Genomic DNA, 24,250 nt, shown 5'->3' with positions numbered 1-24,250 from the left:
TTCGGGAATGTGATATTTTGCCTACCCATCATTACATTTCACAGATCTCAATTCAAGGAGGATCGTTGTCTCAATTATGTCACTGCCAGCCAGTGAACTCTAAACTAACTGGTCCAATGCTTAGCTACAACCAAAAGTGTGTAAGGCGGAGTGAGTGAGACAGGCATACCGTGTGGGATACCCTTCTCTCTCGTACTCATACATTCAAGCAGGCTGTTGCAGCTCTTGAGTACGATTTTTCATTTTTAAAGTTTAAAAACGGATTTGAATGAGTATTAGGGCTATTAGTATTAGATCACAACCTTTTCTCTTAAATATTGTGATGTATTTGTAGTCAATGTGATGTTTATTTGTATTAATGCGTAGAATTGAATAAAAATACGACCGAAAAATGGTGATGTATTGTGTTGCATTTGGATGCAAGAATGGGCATGTTAAAGGAAATGAAATACCATTTCACAGGTAAGTCAAAAATTTTTATTCTGTTAATTAATTTGAAGAAATCTTTTTGTTTTACATACATTTCCAATACTTCTTTCTATATTGATCAGTTTATTTGACCAAAAATAAAACAACAAATTGGGTTATATTCCTAGTAAGTTATACCGTACTGTGATAGTTTCTATGTTTATTGAAAATTTCGGCCTACTTTATAGCATCTAAAATAAAAAACATAGTTGAAGAACAAATTAATCCTTATTCAAAAAAGAATAAATAATATATGATGCAGAAATTGTGAATGTTTCCCTACAAAGACTATCATTCATTCTATCACACATTCTATGTATGATGTAATTTATGGATATAAATTTGGTGTTAAGCATCAGCATATAATGAATATAGTATATTTATCATAATATTTGTATACGGTATATTATAAAATTTTTTATGGTATTAATATAAATTTAGTGTAAGTAGCAGCATATAATACTAATAGAATCTGATAGTATAATACTATAAGTATGAAAAAATAAACATTTAATGAATTTTGTGTAAACACAGCTTTACAATAATGATTAATTATTCTGTGTTATCATCATGAGATGACATAATTTATTTTAGGTACCTACTTTTATTTTGAAAAATGTGATATTGCTATCAGCTGAATTGTAATTAATTTTTGAAATCTTCCCATTTCAAATAAATGTAATAATCGTTCAATTTACAATTATAAAATAATTTTATGTTGTATAATTATAAGTGTATTATTGTTTTTATAATTTATAATTATAAAATAATTATTATTTAGCATATTTTACTGTTTGCTTATCATATGGTCATAATTATAATACAATTGATATAATGTTTCTTCATAGATCTCTTTGCATCATTTCTGAAACTCCCACACTGATTTGAAAATAATGTTATCAGAATACCTAGTATATTGCTATCATTACATAATTTAATAATCCTGTGTTATTGAATCATCATAATTCATATTATTTACCTACTTTTATTGTAAAAAATATGAGATTGGACTATGAGCCTGTTTTTTTATTCCCAATCATTTCATGACAGTTTATATTTGTCCTTGTTAAATAAATAAAAATAAATAAATAATACGCTTCTCTTGAATCTGGCCCAAAGTTATTCCCATGCTTGTGAAAAGTTGACAATACTAAAACTACTGCAGTCACAAATAAAAAAATTCTTTTCTTCATTAATATTCAACCTATTTCATTATTTTTCCTCTCAAAAAGTTAACAATGAACTGCTTAATAAAGGAAAAATAACGCTTCCATGGAATAAGACATACAATATAGAAATAAAATAGAAATTGAGACTGTGCAATGCATTCTCCCATAAGAGCCAATGCGTAACAAAATGAACGAATCCCACAGCAATGCGGGTTGCCTATCTTTACCAGCTGCCTCACTTTTTTTGTGTTGCTAGTCCATTCCAGTTAGTTTAGAGTTCACTGCTGCCAGCCAGATTATATTGAACTTGGGTCTCTCTTTCGAGAAAATTGTAATGCGCTTGCGCTCTACTTGAGCGCTCTAGGTGGGAGTTTTATTAACTACAATTGATAATAAAAATTTTTATTTTTTATAGGCCTATTCCAAAATGATCAAATTACTAGCAAATAGCATATTGAAATTTTGAACCAAAACCCTGATCCCTGAACTCAACCTTTCCCTGGCATTTTCAAAAAAACAGAACTGAAATAATTTATGTGACATAGCAGATAACATTCCAACACCTTAGCTGGCCTATGTTTCAAATTTGTACATTTTCAGTCAATTAGATTCTAAGAGAGGAGAGAAAATGCAGGAAACCCACTGAGCTCTGGCCTATCTCTGGTGTTATTTCATAACCCGTCTAATACAATGTTTTCACTCCTTAACCAAACTTCTGTTTTTGACTTGAACATTTTCTGTACAATTGCACTCAAAAAACTGAGAAAATGCAGATTTTGGGCTCATCTCTAATATTATTCAAAAAACCCTTATTATACAAAATTTTTACACCTTACCTGAACTTTTTTCCTGGAATTGAACATTCACTGTGGAAGTGTTTTCAGAAAAGCTCAGTAAAAGTTGGAAAACTCAGGAAAAACGCTAGATAACTGCTTACCTTAGGCATTATTATTACAAATCTCTCCTGACACAATATTTTCACATCTGAGTTGAACTTCTGTACCAAATTTAAAAAAATTCTGTAAATTTGTTTATTTAAAAAGCTGAAATTTTTCCAAATACCATGTGCACCAAGTGTGCAGGAAACTGTCCAGAGTGATGTACCTCCTCCAAAAACTGTGATGTGTCATCGATCAGAAAAGTCTTGTCATAGCCTATCATCCCCTGTTTTACAGCCATAATTGAGGCGTTAGCTACAAGAAGGGCATATAGCTGAGATCTTAGTTTTTCAGGAACAGAGTTTAAAGTTTTAATAACTAATTTAAATGTAGAAGGCATTGAGATAAGGTAATTAACTCCTAAAATCAATAAGATTAATCACTTCTGTACAGAATTTGAGTATGAAATATGTAATTAAGTTATAAGGGATTAAGTAATATAATATAAAAAAAGAGATGCTATGTGCCCTTCTTACACCTAATGGCTATTCAGTCAAAGAAAGTGTGAATTGAATGAATTATTAAATCATTATTTAAGTTAGAATATAAACTTTATTGAATTAGATCTATTGTCTAAAAACTGATTTTAAATTTCAAAAAAAAAATTTTTTCTTACAAATTTTTCAGTCCCATCTTTGGTGTCAATATAGTCTTCATTCATTCATTCGCTGTCACAGTCTTCATTGCTCATTTCTTCCACATGTTCAAGGATATAAGAGTTCTATATCAATTATCAATAATGAAGTGCCATAGCAAACTCATAAATAAGATAACAAAACGTATTCACTAAATAATAGTATTATAAGGTAGTTAGCAAACTGGCAGTTGAAAGCCAAAAATTTTACAGAAATCAACTGACATTCATTTACAAAAACACACATACCAACATGACGACACAAGATATCATTATGAAACTTTCAGGATAAAACTTCAGGATATATTATAATATATTATGTGGAGAAAGCAATGGCGGATCGTTTAAAACGTTCTCCGCAATAAGGGCATATAGCTGTATGTGCCCTTCTTGTAGCTACCGCCTCAATTATCATCTATGGCCTCCTCCTGTGGGATCACGCACCAACTGTCCATGATGTGCTGCTACTCTAAAAGAAGGCTAGTTATTAGTTTTTTTTTATGTTAAGTGCATATGGTGGGCATAGAATCCCCAGGGACATGTCAGGAAAACACAAAAAACAAGTGAGCCAGCTGACTTTACAAGCAACTTTTTTGGGAGTCATAACAAGGTTATTTTACTTTAAATCAGAAAACTCCGACACTGCCTATCTGGAAATCTGGTGTCTCCCATAAAGTCCTGCTCAGGAAGTTGAAAAGGTACGGTTTTCAGGGTAAAGCATGGGGTATCAAAATCAATATCAATTTATTTGCCATAAAATACATTACAATTATATGAATTGTCCTCTAAATACAATTTGACTTTGAAAATAATATTTCTGTAATAAAACACAAATGTCAATCAAATTAGTAAATAGAGAAAGCAAAACATCAAGCTTTTTTATCAATTCGTGGCTTGACTAGCATAAGTTAAGAACTTGTGCACTAGCTGATATAAATTATGCAGATATTTGTAAGACAATAATATAATTACCAAACAAAATACATTATTATTAAATTTATTCGGGTATAATGAATTATAATCATATTGAACAATAATTGATTTTTGTTGTAGAAAACTCATATCTAGTGAATAGTCCCGATTTCAGTGAAATAATGTAATATAATGATCATAATAAATGTAGTAATAATAGTCATAATGATAATCTAATCCTATAGGCTATTAAAAGAGAAGTAATAAATAGGTAAAGATGGAATCTGTTTTGATCGAATGAAGTAAAAGTAACAATGAGGTGGTCCATATGGCTAGAAGTAATGGAGGTAAAATTTTTTTATTTATATTCCTAAGTCAAAGAAAATAATTTCTTGAACCCACTTATCTAATTCCTTAGCTTTGGTTTTAGTGATTCTATTGATAATAAAGGACGCTGGGATTTTGTTGATGAGGATTTTGCTATAATAGAACATTTGATGGCGATTTATAATAGAGCATTTGATGGTATGGTTTCTTATTACCTTGGTGACAGACAACAGGTCGTATCCATCATTGCTGTCACCTTGCTTGGCTTCAGCATGGACACCAAGTTGTTATGGGAACCTCACATCATCAAAGTCTGTAGGAAATTTTCTAGAGTGGTCTATCTGCTCCAGAAAATGAGAGGACTTCTGAGTTCCCATAGACTAGGACTGAAGTCCCATAGACTTCTAGTTCCCTACTGATGCTGTTTCATGCTGTGTTCAGCTGTCATATCCAGTATGGAATACTTGTGTGGTGTCATTCTTCCCATGCTAAGGACATTCTCCTGCTTCAAAAAAATGCACTTCCTGTGATGACTTATAGAAAGTTTGATGCTCACTGCCAGCCCATATTTCAACATCTGGGCATCCATACTGTGTATGGACTTTACATATTAGCATCACTTTTGTACGTCAAAAAACACCAGTCTATGTTCTCAAGAAGAGAGGAAGTGCACACCTATAACACTCGGGGGAGGACCAACTTGAATGTTCCACGTCGTCGACTGTCTAAGGTCAGGGATTGTTTTCTGGTGCTGGCAATCAAGAATTTTAAATGCCTGCCACATTCAGTGAAGGGGCGCTTACCTACTGCATTCAAGAAACCCTATCAAAGTGGCTCATTGGGAGGAGCTGTTATTCTTTAGAGAATTTTTCCAATGATGACCATACTGGTCTGTGATGCGGCCATCAAAAATACAGTTTTAATTTTTGACATGATCTATCCGGGGAAGCCTGGTCATCGATCTCGATATTGGATGTGGATACCGGTACCATATCGAAGCAAACTTGAATCCTAGTCCATGGCAACGACCTCATGTATCACGTAATCACCTAAACAATTTTGGACAAACTCATTCATGCGAGAAAAATCTGGTAACATTTTACAATAGAATGCTTTGTTTAGTTGACAAGATAGTCACCTGTAGCTCTGTATACGTGAGTATGCTTATGAAAATATCTATCAACAGTCAAGCTTTATGACGTAGAGATCGGTTAACTTTTCATGCGTCCAAGCTGTGTCATTGAGAAAGATTCTATAACTACTTGCTTTGGCAGCACTGCCGTTGATTTTGCCTTCTGCTGTGTGCTGTCTGGTTATTTTTTCTTATTTCATGAATTCCCTTCTGAACCCGTACAAATTTGTCAACACCTGTTTTGTTAAATAGAATTCATGTAGATTTAGCAAGTATTCACTTATTATTCTTATAAAATGGGTAAGTATGATATACGGTATTTGATCACATATTTAACAAAAGTGAATATCAATTTCCATCTTGAACTGTATTGGAACTGGTATTTTCCTCAATAACTTACTTTCATCCTGATGTACATTTTATGCCTAAAACCTTCAAGATAAACTTCCAGCCGTCTCAAATAAATCAAATTGCCTCAAATTGTTTGACAGAATTTAAGTGTTTTTGAAAAATGTATTGATGAACTTCTAGGCTACAGTTTCAGTTCAGGTTATCTATTGTAAGATCATTGATAGGTTGTGATGTGCATGAATTATCGTGTTTTTATTGTTGAAATAGGCATAATTTGTCTAATAGCCAAGAATTAACTTTTTTCCTCTTCTTACAAAATCTTTTGCAGTTTATTTATTTAGAATTCAAAATTTTAGCCTCCTCTTGAGATAATGATATCGGCTAACTAAAATTTCTATCTTTATCAAAAGCATTCATTCATCTGTTTTAAAAGTGTACAAAGATAATCAATCTTTCCAATCCACCAGTTTCTCCGAACAGTTTTGACAACTATAAACTTCAACCATCATCCTTGGGTAGTTTGCTGTTGTAACCCATAACTTGCTTCTGATTGATAATATATGTATGTTGTTGCATAATATTCACACATTTCTCTGGAATTCATCTATATACTACAAACTTGGTGATTATAAACTGTAATTGATAATGAAACACCATCAGGAACATAGAATAAGTAGTGGAAGAGACTCGGACATCTACAGCTGATGTAACCTAACCTCATCAAGGGGGCACTTTAGTTTATGGGCCGCGGAATCTAGCATTGAGACCTACATAGATCGATAGAGGAGATCAAGACGAGATCAACCATGTATAACATTGTTGTCGATTTCCAAGGATTAGCTGAAAAAACATGGCGGAAAGTTCAAAATTTTTGTATCAATACCTGATGAAGGTTTATGGCAGTGGCGTAGCGATCAAATTTTACTAGGTGAAGTCCATAGGATGCGGAACATTTCCGAATGTGTTTCCTTTTGCTCAAACTGAGGGGGACATGAAACAGAGGAATTTCTGGTTATGGTGTATCTTGCACATTTTCACTGCCATATCTCATACGGTCTACTCATGTGAGGTCATTCAGCTAAGGTTGTGGACATACTGAAGATGCAAAAACGGGCTGCCAGGATCTTTACTGCAAGCGAACATCTTGCTCTTCCTTTGAAGGCTAGGTATTCTAACTGTAATTAGCCACTTCCTCCTTCTCTGACTCATACATGTCAAGAAGAATAAACAAGATTTGTGCATCCTCACAACACTTGGCATCGAGAGCTGTTTGACATCCCCAGAGTTCAGCCTTACGCTATTTCAAGAAGCTGCCTGCAGAGGTGAAGCAGTTGAACCTCAAGAGAGCTTGTTCAAGGTGTTCAAGAGAGTTGTGATTCGTTTCCTAAGAGCTTTTTCTTATTTTATTTTATTCATGGCATGACGCCATCGATCCTACAAGTGTGGGTAATGGAAGAAGGAGAAGGTATAAGTTATAAGGTACACCTTACCAGCTGTGCTAAGGTGGTGGGGGTGTTTTAAGTTACCATATACCTATTTTAGATCTCCATATACATCTTGAAAACTATGTGTCTTACGGACATGATTAAGCTTGATAAATCTCGTACAAGGCTTGTACAGTATGATATCTCCAACTTTTTTCGAGATATCCGGTCTTGAAAGTGTTAAATTATTGAAATAACAGGTTTTCATTCAACTTTTTGCTATTTCAGGGTTTATAAGTCTCCAACAATGTAGGCCTATCGAAAAAGTTAACGCTCATTATAAGGTTTTAGAGCATCTAATTCCCTCTCATAATAATTATGTATTATTTCACTATTTTATGTTTCCCTTCAATTTCTATAGCTGCTTCGGTGTGGAATGAAAAATCTTAAATTTTACAACTAGTGTCGGTACTAGTTTTAAATTTTAAAATCTTTAATCTTGAATTTTGCGGTCAAGCACCTTGAACCCGGGTTGGGGATGTCACAAATTTTGAAATGCCAATCTCCTTACTAGTCCCTATAAAACTGCCTGTGTTCCAGGCATTCACTTTAAATGTGTTTTTGTCAAAAATTTATTTTTGAAAATCCATGGATTCCACACTTAACACTAAAGCTGCTATAACAATTAAAGCTGTGCAAAGGCTAAAAATAAACTTTCCACTCATGATATTTTTCCATGTTTTTCGATTTTTATACCATCAAACTATCAAAATGAAAAAGTTTTCTCAGGAAAACATTGTTTTTCTGTTCATTACTTTTTGAGATATGAGCGCCTAAAGTTTAAATCTTTGGGACAGAACATTTCAAATTAATCCATGTTATTATTAATCCATGAGATTAATATTCGGTTATTAATATTAATATAATATAATATAATAATAATAATAATAATAATATAATATATATTAATATATTATTATATATATAATAATATATATATTATTATTATATATTATTATATTATATATAATATATAATATTATATAATATAATATAATATTCGGTGATTAATATTCGGTTATTAATCCATGAGATTTAGAGGATTGTTCTTCATGGTATTGTTGATCTAGTAAAACAAACATTTTCTGAAAATATCAATTTTTATTCAAATAACCAAAAATAACTTTTAGTTGAGTTAACTGTTAGTTGAGACAGTTAGTTGAATAACTGTCTTAAAAATTGATATTTTCAGAAAATTTTTGTTTTACTAGATCAACAATATCATGAAGAATCTATCCTCTAAATCTCATGGATTTATATCTTACCGAATTTTAAATGTTCTGTCCCAAAAATTCAAACTTCAGGCGCTCATATCTCAAAAAGTAATGATCGGAAACAAAATGTTTTCCTGAGAAGACTTTTTCATATCGATAGCTTGATGGTATACAAATCGAAAAACTTGAAAAAATATCACGAGTATAAATTGCACAGCCTTAAAGGAAATCATTAAATAGTAAAATAATACATATAATGATAGGGAAATAAAATACAATAAAAGTTATCAAGTACCCTTTTATTTTTATCACAACACTACGAATTTTCACTTTTCAAGATTTAAGCTTTTAAACTTAGAGCAAAAAATTCAACTTTTAAATCACCCTCATCCCTATAGCATAGGGGGAAGAGATGAGGACTTTTCATATTTTTACTTTCTAACTAGTCCTAACAAAGCTGAAAAATCAAAAATGATGTTCCAAAAATTCCCTCCTAATTCCTTTTACAATTGATCTATTGTTACAAAACTGAAGATTTCACCCCAACACTAAAACTGCTGCAACATACGTAAGGAAATGCGTAAAATAGTGGAATAAAGCATAACATTGAAGATAATTCAATGCACTATAAGCTAATAATCGGCATGGATTTTTTTATCAACCGTTGTAAATTTTCACGTCACAAAGGGCAAAACATTTGTAGCAAATTTTTTTTTCAAAAATGTCACACCTTAAAGATTGGATATCTTGAAATTTATAGAAGTCATGAAATAAGATGTCAGATGAAAATGTTGTATGTAGTTTTTTATGCTTTTATTTCATATAGAAAGTCATGTCTGTAAAACGCAGTTTTCTTAATATAATATGTGGAGTGCCAAAAAATGGTACCTATGAAACCTTAGCACACAAGATAGTGGTAGGAACTTTTGATATGTTTACCTTCTTACAACCCTAAACAGAGCTGCGGATTCAAAAATTATCTTCAAAATATTTCCCTCTATAACCCCTCGTTGACTGGGCCAAATCCCCTTGTTATGTTTCACTTGGCTACCTATATTCATCAATTATATTAGCTGTAAGAACAATTTGTTTCTGAAAAAAACAATTACCTTATCAATTGTGATGTTTCACTCATTTACCTATACTCAGTGATTATATTGACTGAAAACAATTTGTTCAACTCACATTCTAAATACAAATCACAGGTAAAATAATTACAATGTTGGTAAATAATTGAAAAACCACAACGCTATTAATTTCAATTTGAAATGGGTCAAGCAATTTATATATTAACCTGTAGCATATTCCTTATTCCTTCTCAATGTAACTTAACTTACTGCTCTTTGGAATTCCTATTAAGCGCCTGACTCTTGAACTTTCCAAATTGAGGTTTCCTGCTTTCAATAATTTTAATCGGTTGTTGATTTGATTTGTTTTCAGGAATGCAGTCGCAAATAGAAGAACAAGAAAAGCTACTGGACGAAGCTTTAGCTAACGTCAAGGTGCAAGCTTTTCAGATGAAAAGATGCTTGGACAAAAGCAAACTGATGGATGGTCTTAAGCATGCTTCCTCCATGTTGGCCGAACTACGTACTTCTCTATTGTCACCTAAGAGCTATTACGAGTTGTGTATCCTTTCAATCTGCTCAAATATTTAAATTTAATCTTGAAAATTAAGATTTTTAGTACTTGGAGTAGGTGTTACTGTTAATTTTAATACGTGTTAAGATCCAATTACTAAGCGACGACTTTATCAACAGCTTTTATATATTACTGTATCATTGCATAGTCTATAAATGTTAACTATAGAATTGCAAATGTTAACCATGAACCTGCAACTAATAGCAGGTAATACAGCGTGGCAATAGTCGTCGATTAGGAATTTGATCTTTAGATTCATCATGTAAATACTTGATAGTATCTTGACGTTCGACATGGTTTCCAATAGATTCATTAATTGGAATGAAGAGCTAAACACCTACAAATTGCATATTGCATTCAATTACTCTCTAAATACTAAATTTTCATATGTTGTTCACAAGGATTTCATATAAGCTTAATTAGAGAGGTTTCAAGTTTTGTTTACCTGTATTTTATTACGATTGCCAATTTCATTCCTTCAATTCAGTTTATAAATTGTACTGTACAATTGAAAGTAGTTGATTAGACAAGTCATTACGTAATGCAGAATATTAATTATTGTTGATGAGAGTTTAATTTTTCCCCATTGATTTTTTCCTTTCATAAGCTCACTGGTTGCTTATGCCATGAAAGATTGAATACCTACTTTTGATTTGCAATTCGTCCTGTTTGTTGCACGAACTATTCTGGGATGTGATTCTAGCAAAAGTTGTTCGTTTAATGGTATGGATTTGCATGTTCAATACAACCAAAATTTGTATAATCAGAAATTTCAAAAGAAACCAACTTTTAATTTTTAGGTCATTCACCTCAACAATTAGGTTTGATTGATTAGATCATTGTTGATCATAGTCTATTTCTTTTAAAATTAATGAGCTGCTGAAAGCTATACTGGGTACGGAAACAGTTTTTATTCGTGCTTCAAAATTGTTACGAGAAATTGTAATAAGTTACTAAATTTGTAGATTTAGTAGAGGCGCTGGCTTACATTGAGCATACATGAGAGAGACAGAGAATTTGACTTCGGATTATTGTTAGGGGGTCTTTAGTGTATATGAAACTCGATGTCGTCACGTCCCAGGGTGGTCGACTGATTGGGGGGAGGGGGGTGAAACATTGAAGGCGTCATAACCTAATTCCAATGAATTAGGTTAATGAATGACAAATCAAATTGTGATCCAATTGTAAATTGTAGGATATGTGGATTGTCAAATATTCAAATAGAAACATGCATGGAGTATATAATTTGTATCATGATTATCAAATTTAGAACTGCATAATTTAAGTGGAAATAGCTTCTCTACAGGGTTCCTACAAAAAAGTATAGCTCACATATTATCTTACTGTGGCTATCAAATCATCTTGTGTTTGTTTTATGTTATCAATCAGAGTTGGTAATTAAAATTGTAATCTTCAATATGATATTATATGTTTTAGATAGCTAGGCTATCCATAGAGAGATTTATTCAAACTTTGAACTAGTATTCCTTAAAGGTAAATCTTGAAGCTAATCTTCTGGAGAATCTTGTTTTGTCATGTGTATGAGCAGAGTTAGTTTGAAATGGACAGCAATTCAGTATTTGATTCAATTTATGGCTAATTTCGTTAAAGGAGACTGTCAATTTTGTAGGACAGTGTCAAGTGCTTTGATTAGGTCATCAAAACTTCTGGAATTATTGTAGAATTTTTTTTTTGAGATTCAGAATAGATATTGGAAACCAACAAATGAATCGCCTAATGCCAAAAATCTCAAAGTTAGGCCCAATCGTTCTTGTAAAGTTATTGCTTCCCTCATGATGGTATCATTTGTTTGGATAACTAGTTGAATTAGATTCAGTATATTAACAAAATAATGTTTTGACATCCTAATAAAGTTTGAATTGACAATCTCATATCTTATGTCATGTAGCAATTTATTTCCTTACTTCAACCTACAATCGTTCAACCCACCAACATCGTTTGTTAAGTTTTATTTTCGATTTTATTATACAAGTCATTGAAATGAATGATACAGCTGCATTTTGTAATAATTATCTTAAATGATGGAATGACGCCATTGTTGTCATGATGTGGAAAATTTACATCTACCATATCTTCGTGTCGTCTGCAAATCAGATAGCTTTTTGAATGCCGAGGTATACGTGGAACGCATCCACAAGGACGTACAGTGAATGCCGAGGCATGTGTACATACGATTGTTCGCGCGAATCTGTACGGACGTGTGTACAAGGCTTAAATATATCCTGTGTTGCATATTATGATTTTTCTATCGATGTGTAATGAGTTTCGTATTGGACACTTGATAATGGGATAGGCTAAATACCCGAAACTAAAGTGCGAGATAAATTACTTTTAACATGAAGAGGAGAAACCCATTTCTCCCTCCACAGTTTGTAGCATAGTCACAGACGGACATCCTGCGCACAATTGGATGCGCCGTGTCATTTTGCTTCATGTTCTTGTGATGAAAACATCTCTGTGACATACACAAACCAATATACCTGCTGACCAGTACACTGCTTGGAACATTGCCAGCAATAGATGGAGGGGAGTGTTGCCGCGTCGCGTTACAAAGCTCTCTCACTCAGACACAAAAGAAGGAGAATGCTGCTAGGTAGTGGGAGTGATTAGTGGAGGATAGAGCATCGGACCTCTCCGTCTTCGAGAAAGAGCCGTGTTAAAAGTAATTTATCTCGCACTTTAGTCATGTCTCAGAAGAAAGGATAAGCCTACTTCATGTAATTGAATTATTCAATGTATCAACAGTTATTTATTTTTTCCAACAGTAATCTTGTAATTGAATAATAATTTTTAGTTAGTTATTCTGCATCCATAGCTAATTCATAATATTGTTCACTATAATGTATGCATAATAAAATGATAATGTGATGTTTTTATCATATGCTTTCATTGACTAGAGTAGCTTCCATATGAGTTGTTTCATGTGTGGACTCGTTTGAGATTCATCAAAATACTGTATTGCTGAATTCTACTGTAGAATTAAGGCTAGTGAATCACTTTGGTGTCTGTAATTAAAGGCACCTCATCCATTATCCTATTGATCTCTAATCGACAAAAATAGAATCTCCAGTTGATAGGTATAATTTTAATTTCGAGTTATACCAACACTCTCTAGCATTGTTTCCTTCATTCACACAATAACAGACATGGCAATTACTGATGAACTGCGTCATCTTGAATTGTACCTTCTTGATGAGTTTCAAAAAGGACGTAAAGTGGCTGACCTTTACGAGCTTGTACAATATGCTGGCAACATCGTGCCAAGACTGTGAGTATTATTTTTTGTTGAATTTTTTTTAGGATCTTGAACCAAAACTAACATCTTAAATATTTTAAGGAATATTCCAATATTTAAAAGAATACATGATGATTTATCATATGATGACCGTACATATAATTTAAAATGTATAATTCCTTTTTTTATAGCTGTTTCTTTTGTAGTAAAGATTTGCAGTTGCAAAAGTATAGAAGATGAATGATAGCATATAGAAGTTTCATTCAGAACTTTGAATAATGAAAATTAGCAATTATAATGATGAAATCTATAAAGTTAAATCATTGTTGAAGAAACTTTTTGAGCTATTGCAAAACACTAAAATCAGAGTAGAAATTTCGTTCAATTAATCACAGTATGAGCTATGTATAAAATTTATCATGACTGGAAAATCTATCATTTCCAAGAAAATCTATTGAGCTTGAAAACAGATGAAAATTTTGCATGTTTCTGCTTACAGCTATTTGCTGATAACCGTGGGTTTGGTGTACATAAAGACAAATGCCTCACTGAAGCGAGATCTTCTGAAGGATTTAGTGGAAATGTGTCGCGGGGTGCAGCATCCGTTGAGAGGTCTATTTTTACGCAACTACCTGCTCCAGTGCACAAGAAACTCTCTGCCTGATGTACCCGACGGTGCCGGAGATGAAGCTGAAGGAACGGTCTGTAGTATACTTGACGAAACCTACTCAACTTATAGTAGTTAACTCTATTTTAATTTCTCAATCATAGTTTGTTTCTAATCATTCCTTATAGTGGAAATATCACATGAAGTTTCGAAATCAGTTTCGGTTACCATGTAATCCTATTTAATTCTGCCGATATTGAATATGGAAATGTACCACATTAGGCCCTACCTTCTCTACTTGAAAAAAGTGAATCCATATTATAAATAAATGAATAACCCGCATTCCTTTACATATTTCCTAAAATCAATATGTGAATATTTCCTATTTTAGTAACGATAATGTGTAATATTTTTTCTATGTTTGGTTTTGTCAAATATAAATTTGAGAATCTGCTATATGAAAATAATTTAGGACTGAAAATTGTATGAAGTGTATTACTACAAGACAACCTATTTTGGACGATATATAAATTTAGACCTTATAAATAAATTTGGGAGTGTAATAGAACAAGGTTACCTTATCTTTCCTCTCCCTATCATTTTAATGATGTACTTATTGTTAAGAATGAATTAATAAAAAATACAAGTTTCATAAATAATATGCAAACAGTGTTCTGTATGTAATAATCAGCGTCTGCTGGGGCATACTTAATAATTAACTTAATATTCATCCATATGAACTAAAGTTATCATTTTTTCCGAACAAAGAAAATGTTTTAGATACATACTGACATGATCATTGTTCCCACTTTCGATACCAGTGCTTAAAGTCCTCAAATTGGAATGACCGTGTGACCTTCAATTTTTAATGTTGAAAAATTATATTTTTCAATGTTTCAAAGCCAAAAATATGGCTCCAGGACATGTTTCATGCTACTTATGTGACTTTTCTGCTTTGAAACATATTCTAGGACATCTTTATTACCTTAGGTCATCAAATAGAATCTAAATCACATTCAGAGACAAAAACCAATTTTGAAGCATTGCCAGTTGTGGCGCTGTGAATTTGTACCGGTGCTACCAAGAGTGGGAGCATTGACTCAGCAGGTGTAGGCCTATAGCTGTCCACAGTAACTACTGAAATGATGAGCTACTTTGAATGATGTAGGCTACTTTGAAAGTACTACTTTTGAAATGATGAGCTGACACTGGTGACGTTTCCATCAACCACTTTTGCGGCAGTCATAGTTTGAGATGCCTGCACAATGATCCTACTAGATCCTGTGTCAAGAATTGAAAATAAGATACTCCAATTAAATCTTTGTCAAAACATTTGAGAATTGGCAGTGATAGACAACTTGAATAGAATACTTCTTTTTCAGGTGAGAGATGCGATCGACTTTGTTCTGATGAATTTCGCCGAGATGAACAAGCTGTGGGTGAGGATGCAGCACCAGGGTCATTCGCGAGACAAGGAGCGTCGTGAGAGAGAGCGCGAAGAGTTAAGGATCCTTGTCGGCACAAATCTCGTCCGCTTGTCGCAGTTGGAATCCAGTAATCTGGACAAATACAGGAAACTCATCCTACCTGGTATCTTGGAGCAAGTTGTTTCTTGTCGAGATGCTATCGCTCAAGAGTATCTCATGGAATGTATCATACAGGCAAGTCTCACAACGTTTCAAAAACCGAATTATTATTAATCGTTGATGTTTAACTGAAAATGCAAACTTCCGCTTGCAAACAAAATTTTCTTCAGCTAACAGGTTCAATATTATCTATCAATTCTGCCGTTTATTTTTTTTTCAAATATAAAACATTTCGGACTTATAAATTCAATAAACAAATGTATTTATAGGCTCGGATGCATGTACACCTATCAAATTCAATCGCTGTCATCGCACTGTCATTCATTGGTTTTTCAGGATTGCTTTTGTTAGATGACGTCACATTAATTAAGATATGCTCTTGCATCCGGGAGCATGTCTCTGTTTCAATTTATATTCACTTAAATTTTTGATATGATATAAGGCCAATTTATTATTCTTTACTTCTTCTCAATCTATGTAAAGCTGCATACAGACTTTCATGCGTTTCTCAAACAAGAACGGTGATCGAAATCAGAGCGCGAGCTTGCGATGATCCATTGTCGGCGGGAGCTTGGCCAGTTCTTTGCGCGCGAACCGGAATCGCTCGACCTGCGATCATCTTGCGTGCTTCTCACGTTTCGTTTGTGTAACGCAGTTTTAAGTTTTATCCTGCGTGTTACATTGTTACAATAATTGTATATAATAGAATTATTCTACTCTTGTAACTTCCCATATTTTTATTATGGCTCTCCCCTTATAACAATTCCCAATTTTCAAAATACTCTACGTTTTTATGTTTCTTCAAAGTATTTGTGTAATCTATTCCATGATTACAGCCCAACATTTTCCTTTTTCTATTCTTCCAGAAATATTTTTCATTTTCCAGTCTTTTCTAATGTTCTTGTCAAATATTTTTAGGGGTTGACTTCCTAAAGCCCTGTGCACATACATAGATTTTTGTTCATACGATATATTTTGCCGTCCTTGAGTTCTATCAGATTAAACGGAACTTGACAAACATAATCTGTTTGAAATCATCTGTTTGATCTAAGAATTTATAAGGTTGGCAAAATATGGTGCGGACAAAAATCGATGTGTGTGTGCAGGGCTTAAACAGTCCACAAGTTTAGAAAAGTAAGCTAAGATTTTATTTACCATTACTTTCTCTTCACTTTGATTACGAAAAAAATTTTTTTCTTGTAATTGTGATCTATTTATCAGATCACAACAGATTCATTATTCTTTTACTAAATCTTATTTATTAATTACATCTCAATTTCATCGAAAATTTGATTTACATAAATTGAGAATAATCACTTTTGTTTGTAGGTTTTCCCAGACGAATTCCACCTTGCCACACTGAATGCATTTTTGAAATCGTGCGCGGAACTTCAGCCGGGGGTTAACGTCAAGAGTGTGGTCATTTCATTAATTGACAGATTGGCAACTTATTCACAAAGAAGCGACGCATCGTCCGCTGATGTTGATAGGGGTGAAATCGGAAAACTTTTCGATATATTTTCTGATCAGGTAAGCTCTTTTATGATTCAAAACATTTTCAGGCACATTCCTGCTTATCGGTCCAAATTGTTTGAACCAAAATCAATGGGAAACCGGGGAGGTCAACCAAACGGTTGACCTTGATAAAGTGGTTGTGCAGGTAAACCTCTTCAGTACCTTTTCGGTACAGATGTACCAATAATGTACCTCTTTTGTAAATTAATGGTATCTCCCCAGCCCAACATTAATGGCTGGCCTTACAATAATACTTATTGTCAACTGTGTCAGTTGTGAGAAATTGCTTTTATTGTCAATTCTACAATATATTGCTTGGGCAGTTGGTTGTAAAACCAACGGTTCCTGAGTGATTTGAGAAACAACATTTTAAATGGCCACCATTTTGTTTTATGAATTAAAAAAATTATCATAACTTTTTTTGTAGTTTTGTCTAGTTCTAAATGATTGTGCAAAGTTTCAATTTCGTATGTTTAACCATTATTTAGGAAAAAAATGATTAGTGAAAAAAGCAAAATGGCCGCTGTGTGTGTAACTAAAGACTTTCGGACAATTTAAATATGATATTTAGTTATGTTTGTTAGCTTGGAACAATGCCCTAGACCCCAGAGTAATGGTAGGCAGTTGGTAAACACTCTATTTCAGTTTACTTGTATGGCATTTTCTTATCGAAATTGAAATTTAGTTGTTATTAGATAAATACGAGTCATTTAACTATTTTATTTATTTTTATTTTCATTTTCAATTGATTGTGGAGTGGAATAAACACAATACAATAGGAAAATAGAAACAGATGAGTCTAAATTTCTCCTCTTCATAATGTCCTCTGTCCTCTGTCATAACCAAGGAGTTCATGTAACTAGGCCTACTCATTTTTCTCTGATTGAAATTATTGCTATAACTTTTCGCTACTGATTGAAATGAAATAGAAGTTATCAAGTACAAGTACCCTTTTTATTTTACTAACCTTAACTACTAGTTTTATTAATTACAACTACATATTATCGCAGTTAATTACTGAATTACTGAACTAGTTTGAATTCATTAGAGCAATTTTCAAGTGTAAATAGAATCATAATAATAAATCATTCATTTTTCCAATCAAATAAAAATAAACAAAACAATCAGTATCAAAAATATTACAATGAAGCTTAGAAAAATAAATTGTAGTCGCCCCTGAGTCAAAGCTGTGTGGGTTCAAGTTTGGAGTAGCTTATACACTAAAAAGCTAAAATAGTAAGAAATTTTCAGTGATTATTTGAAAATTATAATATATTGAAAAACTCGAATCTAAGAAAATCATTTTAGTTTTTTTATTTTATTTACACTTTAAAATAGCTCTAATGTTCTAAAACAAGCTGTTATTTAATAAAATAAAGAAAGGTAATCGATAACTTATATTTCATTTCGGTTAGTTACCTATTATCATTCCTTCGAAGATTTCACTTGTAACAAAAAATGTTGTTTGTTATTAGGTAGCTACAATCATCCAGTCCCGAGTGGATATTTCGTCCGAGGATATAGTTTCCCTGCAAGTGTCTCTGGTGAACCTGGCGTTGAAGTGCTACCCCGACAGAGTCGACTACGTAGACAAAGTCCTTCTCACCACTGGCCAAGTATTTGAAAGACTTTCAATCGAAAAAGTCGTGCACAAAACTGCAGTTTCCAGAGAGTTGTCAAGACTTCTCAAGATCCCCATCGACCATTACAACAATGTGTTGACGATACTCGAGCTGTCACATTTTGTACCGATTTTAGAGTACTTTGATTACGCCGGAAGGAAATCCATTGCAGCTTATATAGTCAATAATATTCTGAACAGCGAAACGTACATTCCTACACCGAATGAAGTGGATACGGTGCTGACAATGATCAGTCCATTGATCCAAGATCAACCCGATCAGCCAGCAGGTGATGACGATCCTGAAGACTTTGCTGAAGAGCAAGGACTTCTTGCTAGGTAAGTTTTGCAGTGATAAGGAACTTTCCTTCACTTGATCAGAAGTCTTATTTTACTCTGGAACAACATATTAATAGCGTAGGTAGTCACAATATCAAACTATCCTATTTATCCAAGTCGTATTTTACTCTGGAAGAACTATTTCACTTCAAGAGAGTAGTCACAATCTCAAATTAGGTATGAAAATGGAAAATCTCCATTTCAATTAATTTGAAAGAATTCTGTTTTGTGAAAAATAGAGATGGAACTTCTATCATTTTAAATTCATTCCCAAGTACTAAAACTAACTATTAGTTTGTTCATTTGATGAACTACAGGAATACAATATTTAGAAAAAAAAAGAATTAGCAATTTTCCGAAACCTCTCCTATTTCTTAATTTAGTCACACTAACAGTTCAAATATTTTGATAAATTCATATTTACAGCAAACTAAGTTATTCATCGTGGTAATTAGAAACTGAAATAAAACTATTAATAACTCTGTGAGCGTTTATGTAGTAGAGTGGCAGCCATTGGAACTAGATAACAGGTTATAGATTTTTTTGAGCAATCTATTTCAATAAAACTATTATGACGCTTAATTGCTCACTTATATAAAAATTATGTTTTAGACATAAACATATATGATTGTTCTATAGAATTGAAATTCTAATTAAAATTTAAATTGAAGTTGAAATATTTATGGTATGCTCATTCAGAATAATCAAACAAAAATTAAAAAAATTATTTTTAATTATCTTGAAATTTGCCAATGAAAACCGTTTCTGAATGAAGAAACTGAAATGAATAAATTGTTTTTTTTTGAAAGATTCAATAATTTTTATACACTTTCGAATACACTTGATTTTTCTTAGAAGGAAAGAAATTTCTCAACTTACCAACTTACAATTACTATCTTATGAAATGCGAATTGAAACTAACTTATTCATTGAATTTATTGTCAGTTGATTTCCTTACAATATTGTTATCATCCAACCAAATGTTTTTGTTCGACTGAGGATTTGTATCTGGAATATCTAATATGATTATTTTTGGTAAAATAATGAATAAATTTCTAGGTTTATCCACCACCTACGTTCAGACACTCCAGACCAACAGTATCTGATTCTGAGCACAGCCAGGAAGCATTTCGCAGTGGGTGGAAATCGGCGCATCCCCCACACTCTGCCACCTCTAGTATTCCAGGCTTACCAACTTGCATTCAAATACAGCACTCTCAGAGACCAGGTGTGTTTCTGTGAAAACCCAACCTTTCCTTTTCCATTCTCCAAAACCAATTTCGCCGTGTATCCTCATTTTTATTGTATTCCCCATCATACCCTACATCGACCCATACATACACCCTCTTCCATTTCTATTACTCATTTATTCGTAGTTGAATTTGTTTTCTTGTTATGTTTATCTTGAATGTGGATTTTTTTTGTGCTGAGGATAATGCCCACAGGGGCACAAGCGTGGGTAATGAGACAGATGATGATTGATTGATTGAGTACTTTATTTATGTAGATTACAATATATACTGGCTTATACACTTATATACAATAGTAAGAAATATATCTTGTCCTCCTAGACTTAATTTAATTTCAGAGGTTTTTATTTGTTTCAGACTATTAATGTGACATCCAGCAACTTTTACAATACAGCAAAATTATAGATGAATTTACATATTATAGACTAAGAAAATAATTATTGAACTGTATATGATATGAAAAAGCAATTTGTGATGTAATAACTATAGATAATTATATTGTTATGCATCTACATAAATTGGCGGAGCTTTGGACATATCAATGTCCATTCTTCGGAAAGAATATTATAAATATCCTCCCCACTAACTCTCTATCAAAACGTTAATTTCATTAATTAAACTAAGGATTTATTTATTAATGGAAATATTGTGAAAGTTTTAATCAATATGAATATCTAAGAGAAAAAAACAGAAAATTGATAAATTAAAATAATTATATAGGTAGATAAGATCAAATCATTGATTAATAAAATGAAGTAGGCGGCTGAAAGTAGTTCAGGGTAATCAACTTTCAGTAATATACAGCAGTATGCAGTGGATAATTAAAATAACATGAGTTTATATTATATATATATATATATATATATATATATATATAAACTCAAATATATATATATATATATATATATATATATATATATATATATAATTCATTCTATAACAGGTTTAAAGGTTTATATTGGTGGGATGGGTGAGGGATGGTTGTCATGTGATCGATCTAGGGCCGGACAGTTTCAGTAATTTGTTCCAAAAGATGTTTTTTTTAAAGTCAGGATGAAGCTCGCTCAGCTCTCGATGGACCTGATAGAAACAGGAAGTGCATTCCATGCACGACAGGCACTGACTAAGAAGTATTTTGTGAAAATAGTAGTTCGATGATTGGGTATCCTTAAAGTACTTTCTCCGGTTCTAGTATGTGAAGCATCTATCCTCCTACCTTCAGAGACAAATATTGAAATCATCTTTAAAATAGTTCGGATCACCGTATTTCAAGATATCTCTAACAAGCTTGACTATTCGAAAAAGCCTTTGATCGGGAAGCTTTAATGTTGAACTAGAAATGTGGGCTGGGGTGATATGATCATGGCGTTAGAGAGAGTAGACGAAACGTTGGCAACGCTGTAGTTTATCATTCAGAGTGACTTGCATATCGTTAAGAACAGAATTACAATACCGTACATGAAATGTGGGAAGATGAGAGATTGAACCAATAATAATTTAATGTTTCTAGGTAGAATATCGTGCATTTTCTTCAATGCATGCATGGCTGAGAATACTTTTCTACAAGTTTTGTTCACTTGTTCTGACCAGTCAAGAGTATTATTCATAATAATGCCTAAATTTTTAACTGAGCTACAGTAAGGAATGTCATTACCGTCTACACTAATTTTGTGAATCGATTCAAGGTCAATATTGTCTAAAAGACGAGAATATCCAATTATAATGGGTTGTGTTTTGATGGGATTAAGCTTAAGGCAATTTTTCTTTGTCCATTCCACTATCGAATTGATATCCTGATTCATTATTCCAACTGTTTCATTAATTTTTGTTATGGGACAGCTTAAATAGATTTGAAGGTCGTCTGCATAAGTATGGAAACTGGAAAATTTGATAATGGAAGAAAGGTCATTAGCATACAAAGTGAAGAGGAGAGGGCCTAAAATTGAACCTTGTGGTACTCTATGCATAACGTTTTTCCAAGTTGACTTTTTGTCACCGACAGATACACATTGTTTCCTACCTAATAGATAGGATTTGAACCAAACTAACGAGTTGTGACTGAAACCAAGAATAGCCAACTTATTCAAAAGGACTGTATCAACTTATTCTATGATCAACAGTATCGAATGCTTTAGAAAAATCAAATAGGGTGAGGATGGTACATTTTCTTTGGTTCATAGCTAACCTTAGATCAGTCACACTAAGCAGAGCTGTCTCAGTTGAATGGAATTTCCTAAAGCCTGATTGAAAGTTATGAAGCTTACTATTGTTGTCTAGAAATTTTACAACTTGAGCATGAATGAGTCTTTCTAGCACTTTGAACAATGCAGGTAGAATACTGATTGGTCTAAAATCCTCAACTTTATTGGGTGATGGAACTTTATTTAGAGGGCGAACCAGAGCAAACTTCCAGTTTTCAGGGAAATTTTCTTCTTCAAGTGACTTGTTGAAAATGTATGTAATGGTTGGTAAAACAGCCAATAACATCTTCTTGATAAATTTAATAGGAATTTTGTCTACACCCATAGCATTACTATGAATACGTTGAATTGATTTGAAAGTGTCTTCTTCTGAGATTGGATGGAAATTAAATTGATCAGTAATTGGTAAATCTAAGTTTGTAACCTGCTCTTCAAGATCATCGATATGATTAGCAATGACAACTTCGTCGCGTTGGTTAGAGTGTGAAACGAAATGGCCATTTATATTGTTCAATGGTAAGTCAATTTGGGGATTCGATTTCTGTTTGCCTAGCCCGAATTCTTTTATTCCCTGCCATAGTGATTTAGAGTCTTGTCTATTGTTTGTCATGAACGAATTCAAGTACCTAATCTTTGAGTTCCGTAATTCCTGTTTAACTCTATTTCTAAGGCTCCTATACTCTATCAAACTGTCCAAGTCAAATGTCTTTTTAAATTTTCTATGTGCTTTATCTCTAAGTCCCATCATCTTAAGTATGTATTCAGTCATCCACGGTACTCGTCGTTTTCTATTAATCCTCCTTGTCACATAAGGTGCATGTTTGTCTTACAAAGTCAAAGTCCAATTCTCGAATACTTGATCATGTCATCAACTAAGGGTAATGCTTCAATTTGATGCCATGGAGTCTGAGCCACATCAGTCAGGAAGGCGGCTTCATCAAAGTTTTTGAAGTCTCTATAAGTGATAATTTTCTGTTCTGGCTTAGGTATCTTATGGGAAAGTACACAGTAGATCAAATCATGTCCAGAAATAGCTGGGACTGGGATTTGGCCTGCTTGAACAACCTCGTCAGGATCACTCTCATTAATGAGAAGGTCAATGAGTGTGTCAGATTCATTAGTATGATGAGTTGGATCGAGAGGTAAAATAGTCATGTTTAGGCATTGGAAAATTGTAGTCAGTTGAAAGTAGTCAGTGTTACGATTTGTCATGTTCAAGTCGGTGTTCATAACCCCCATAACTAGTATACGGTTATAACAAGGCAATAGAGAAAGCAAGACATTTTTCGAAATCTGTAAAATGACCTATTTTTGGTGGGCGATAACAGATACCAACGAGTAATTTATCAGTAATAGATAAGGATAATTCAAGTAGCATAAACTTTGGTCTGGAACAATACTCTTGTTTAGATGTGATTGAAACTTTTGTTTTGATACCATCTTTCACATAAATTGCTACACCCCCACAAGCTTTATTTAATCTATCATTCCGGAAAAGATTATATCCAGGTAATGCAACAAAATTTGATGAAATACTAGGCTTCAAAAATGATTCGGAAATTCCAATTATATTGAAGTCCTGAAAACGGAAGATTGCTCTGAGTG

The 24,250-nt window shown here is 33.0% G+C and overlaps 1 protein-coding gene across 2 annotated transcripts in view; it reads left to right on the top strand.

The window, feature by feature from the left end:
- Positions 1-5,727: 5,727 nt before the first annotated feature.
- The window catches only part of LOC111045212 (vacuolar protein sorting-associated protein 35), a 32,059-nt gene continuing 13,536 nt past the window's right edge, over positions 5,728-24,250 (top strand). Inside the window, exons 1-8 of one of the 2 annotated variants that reach the window (XM_039442986.1) lie at positions 5,728-5,880; positions 10,070-10,258; positions 13,436-13,559; positions 14,026-14,227; positions 15,516-15,794; positions 17,049-17,249; positions 18,710-19,194; positions 20,254-20,422. In XM_039442986.1, coding sequence (XP_039298920.1) covers positions 5,877-5,880; positions 10,070-10,258; positions 13,436-13,559; positions 14,026-14,227; positions 15,516-15,794; positions 17,049-17,249; positions 18,710-19,194; positions 20,254-20,422 — 1,653 coding nt within the window. In that variant the 5' untranslated portion in view covers positions 5,728-5,876. The remainder of the gene's footprint in view (positions 5,881-10,069; positions 10,259-13,435; positions 13,560-14,025; positions 14,228-15,515; positions 15,795-17,048; positions 17,250-18,709; positions 19,195-20,253; positions 20,423-24,250) is intronic. The other variant, XM_022330556.2, reaches the window with a different exon arrangement.

The sequence above is a fragment of the Nilaparvata lugens genome, chromosome X (genome assembly GCF_014356525.2).
Source record: "Nilaparvata lugens isolate BPH chromosome X, ASM1435652v1, whole genome shotgun sequence".
In the NCBI taxonomy this organism is placed as follows: Eukaryota; Metazoa; Arthropoda; class Insecta; order Hemiptera; family Delphacidae; genus Nilaparvata; species Nilaparvata lugens.
Note: the sequence above shows the minus strand (reverse complement) of the source record. Positions and strands in the feature narration are given on the sequence as shown.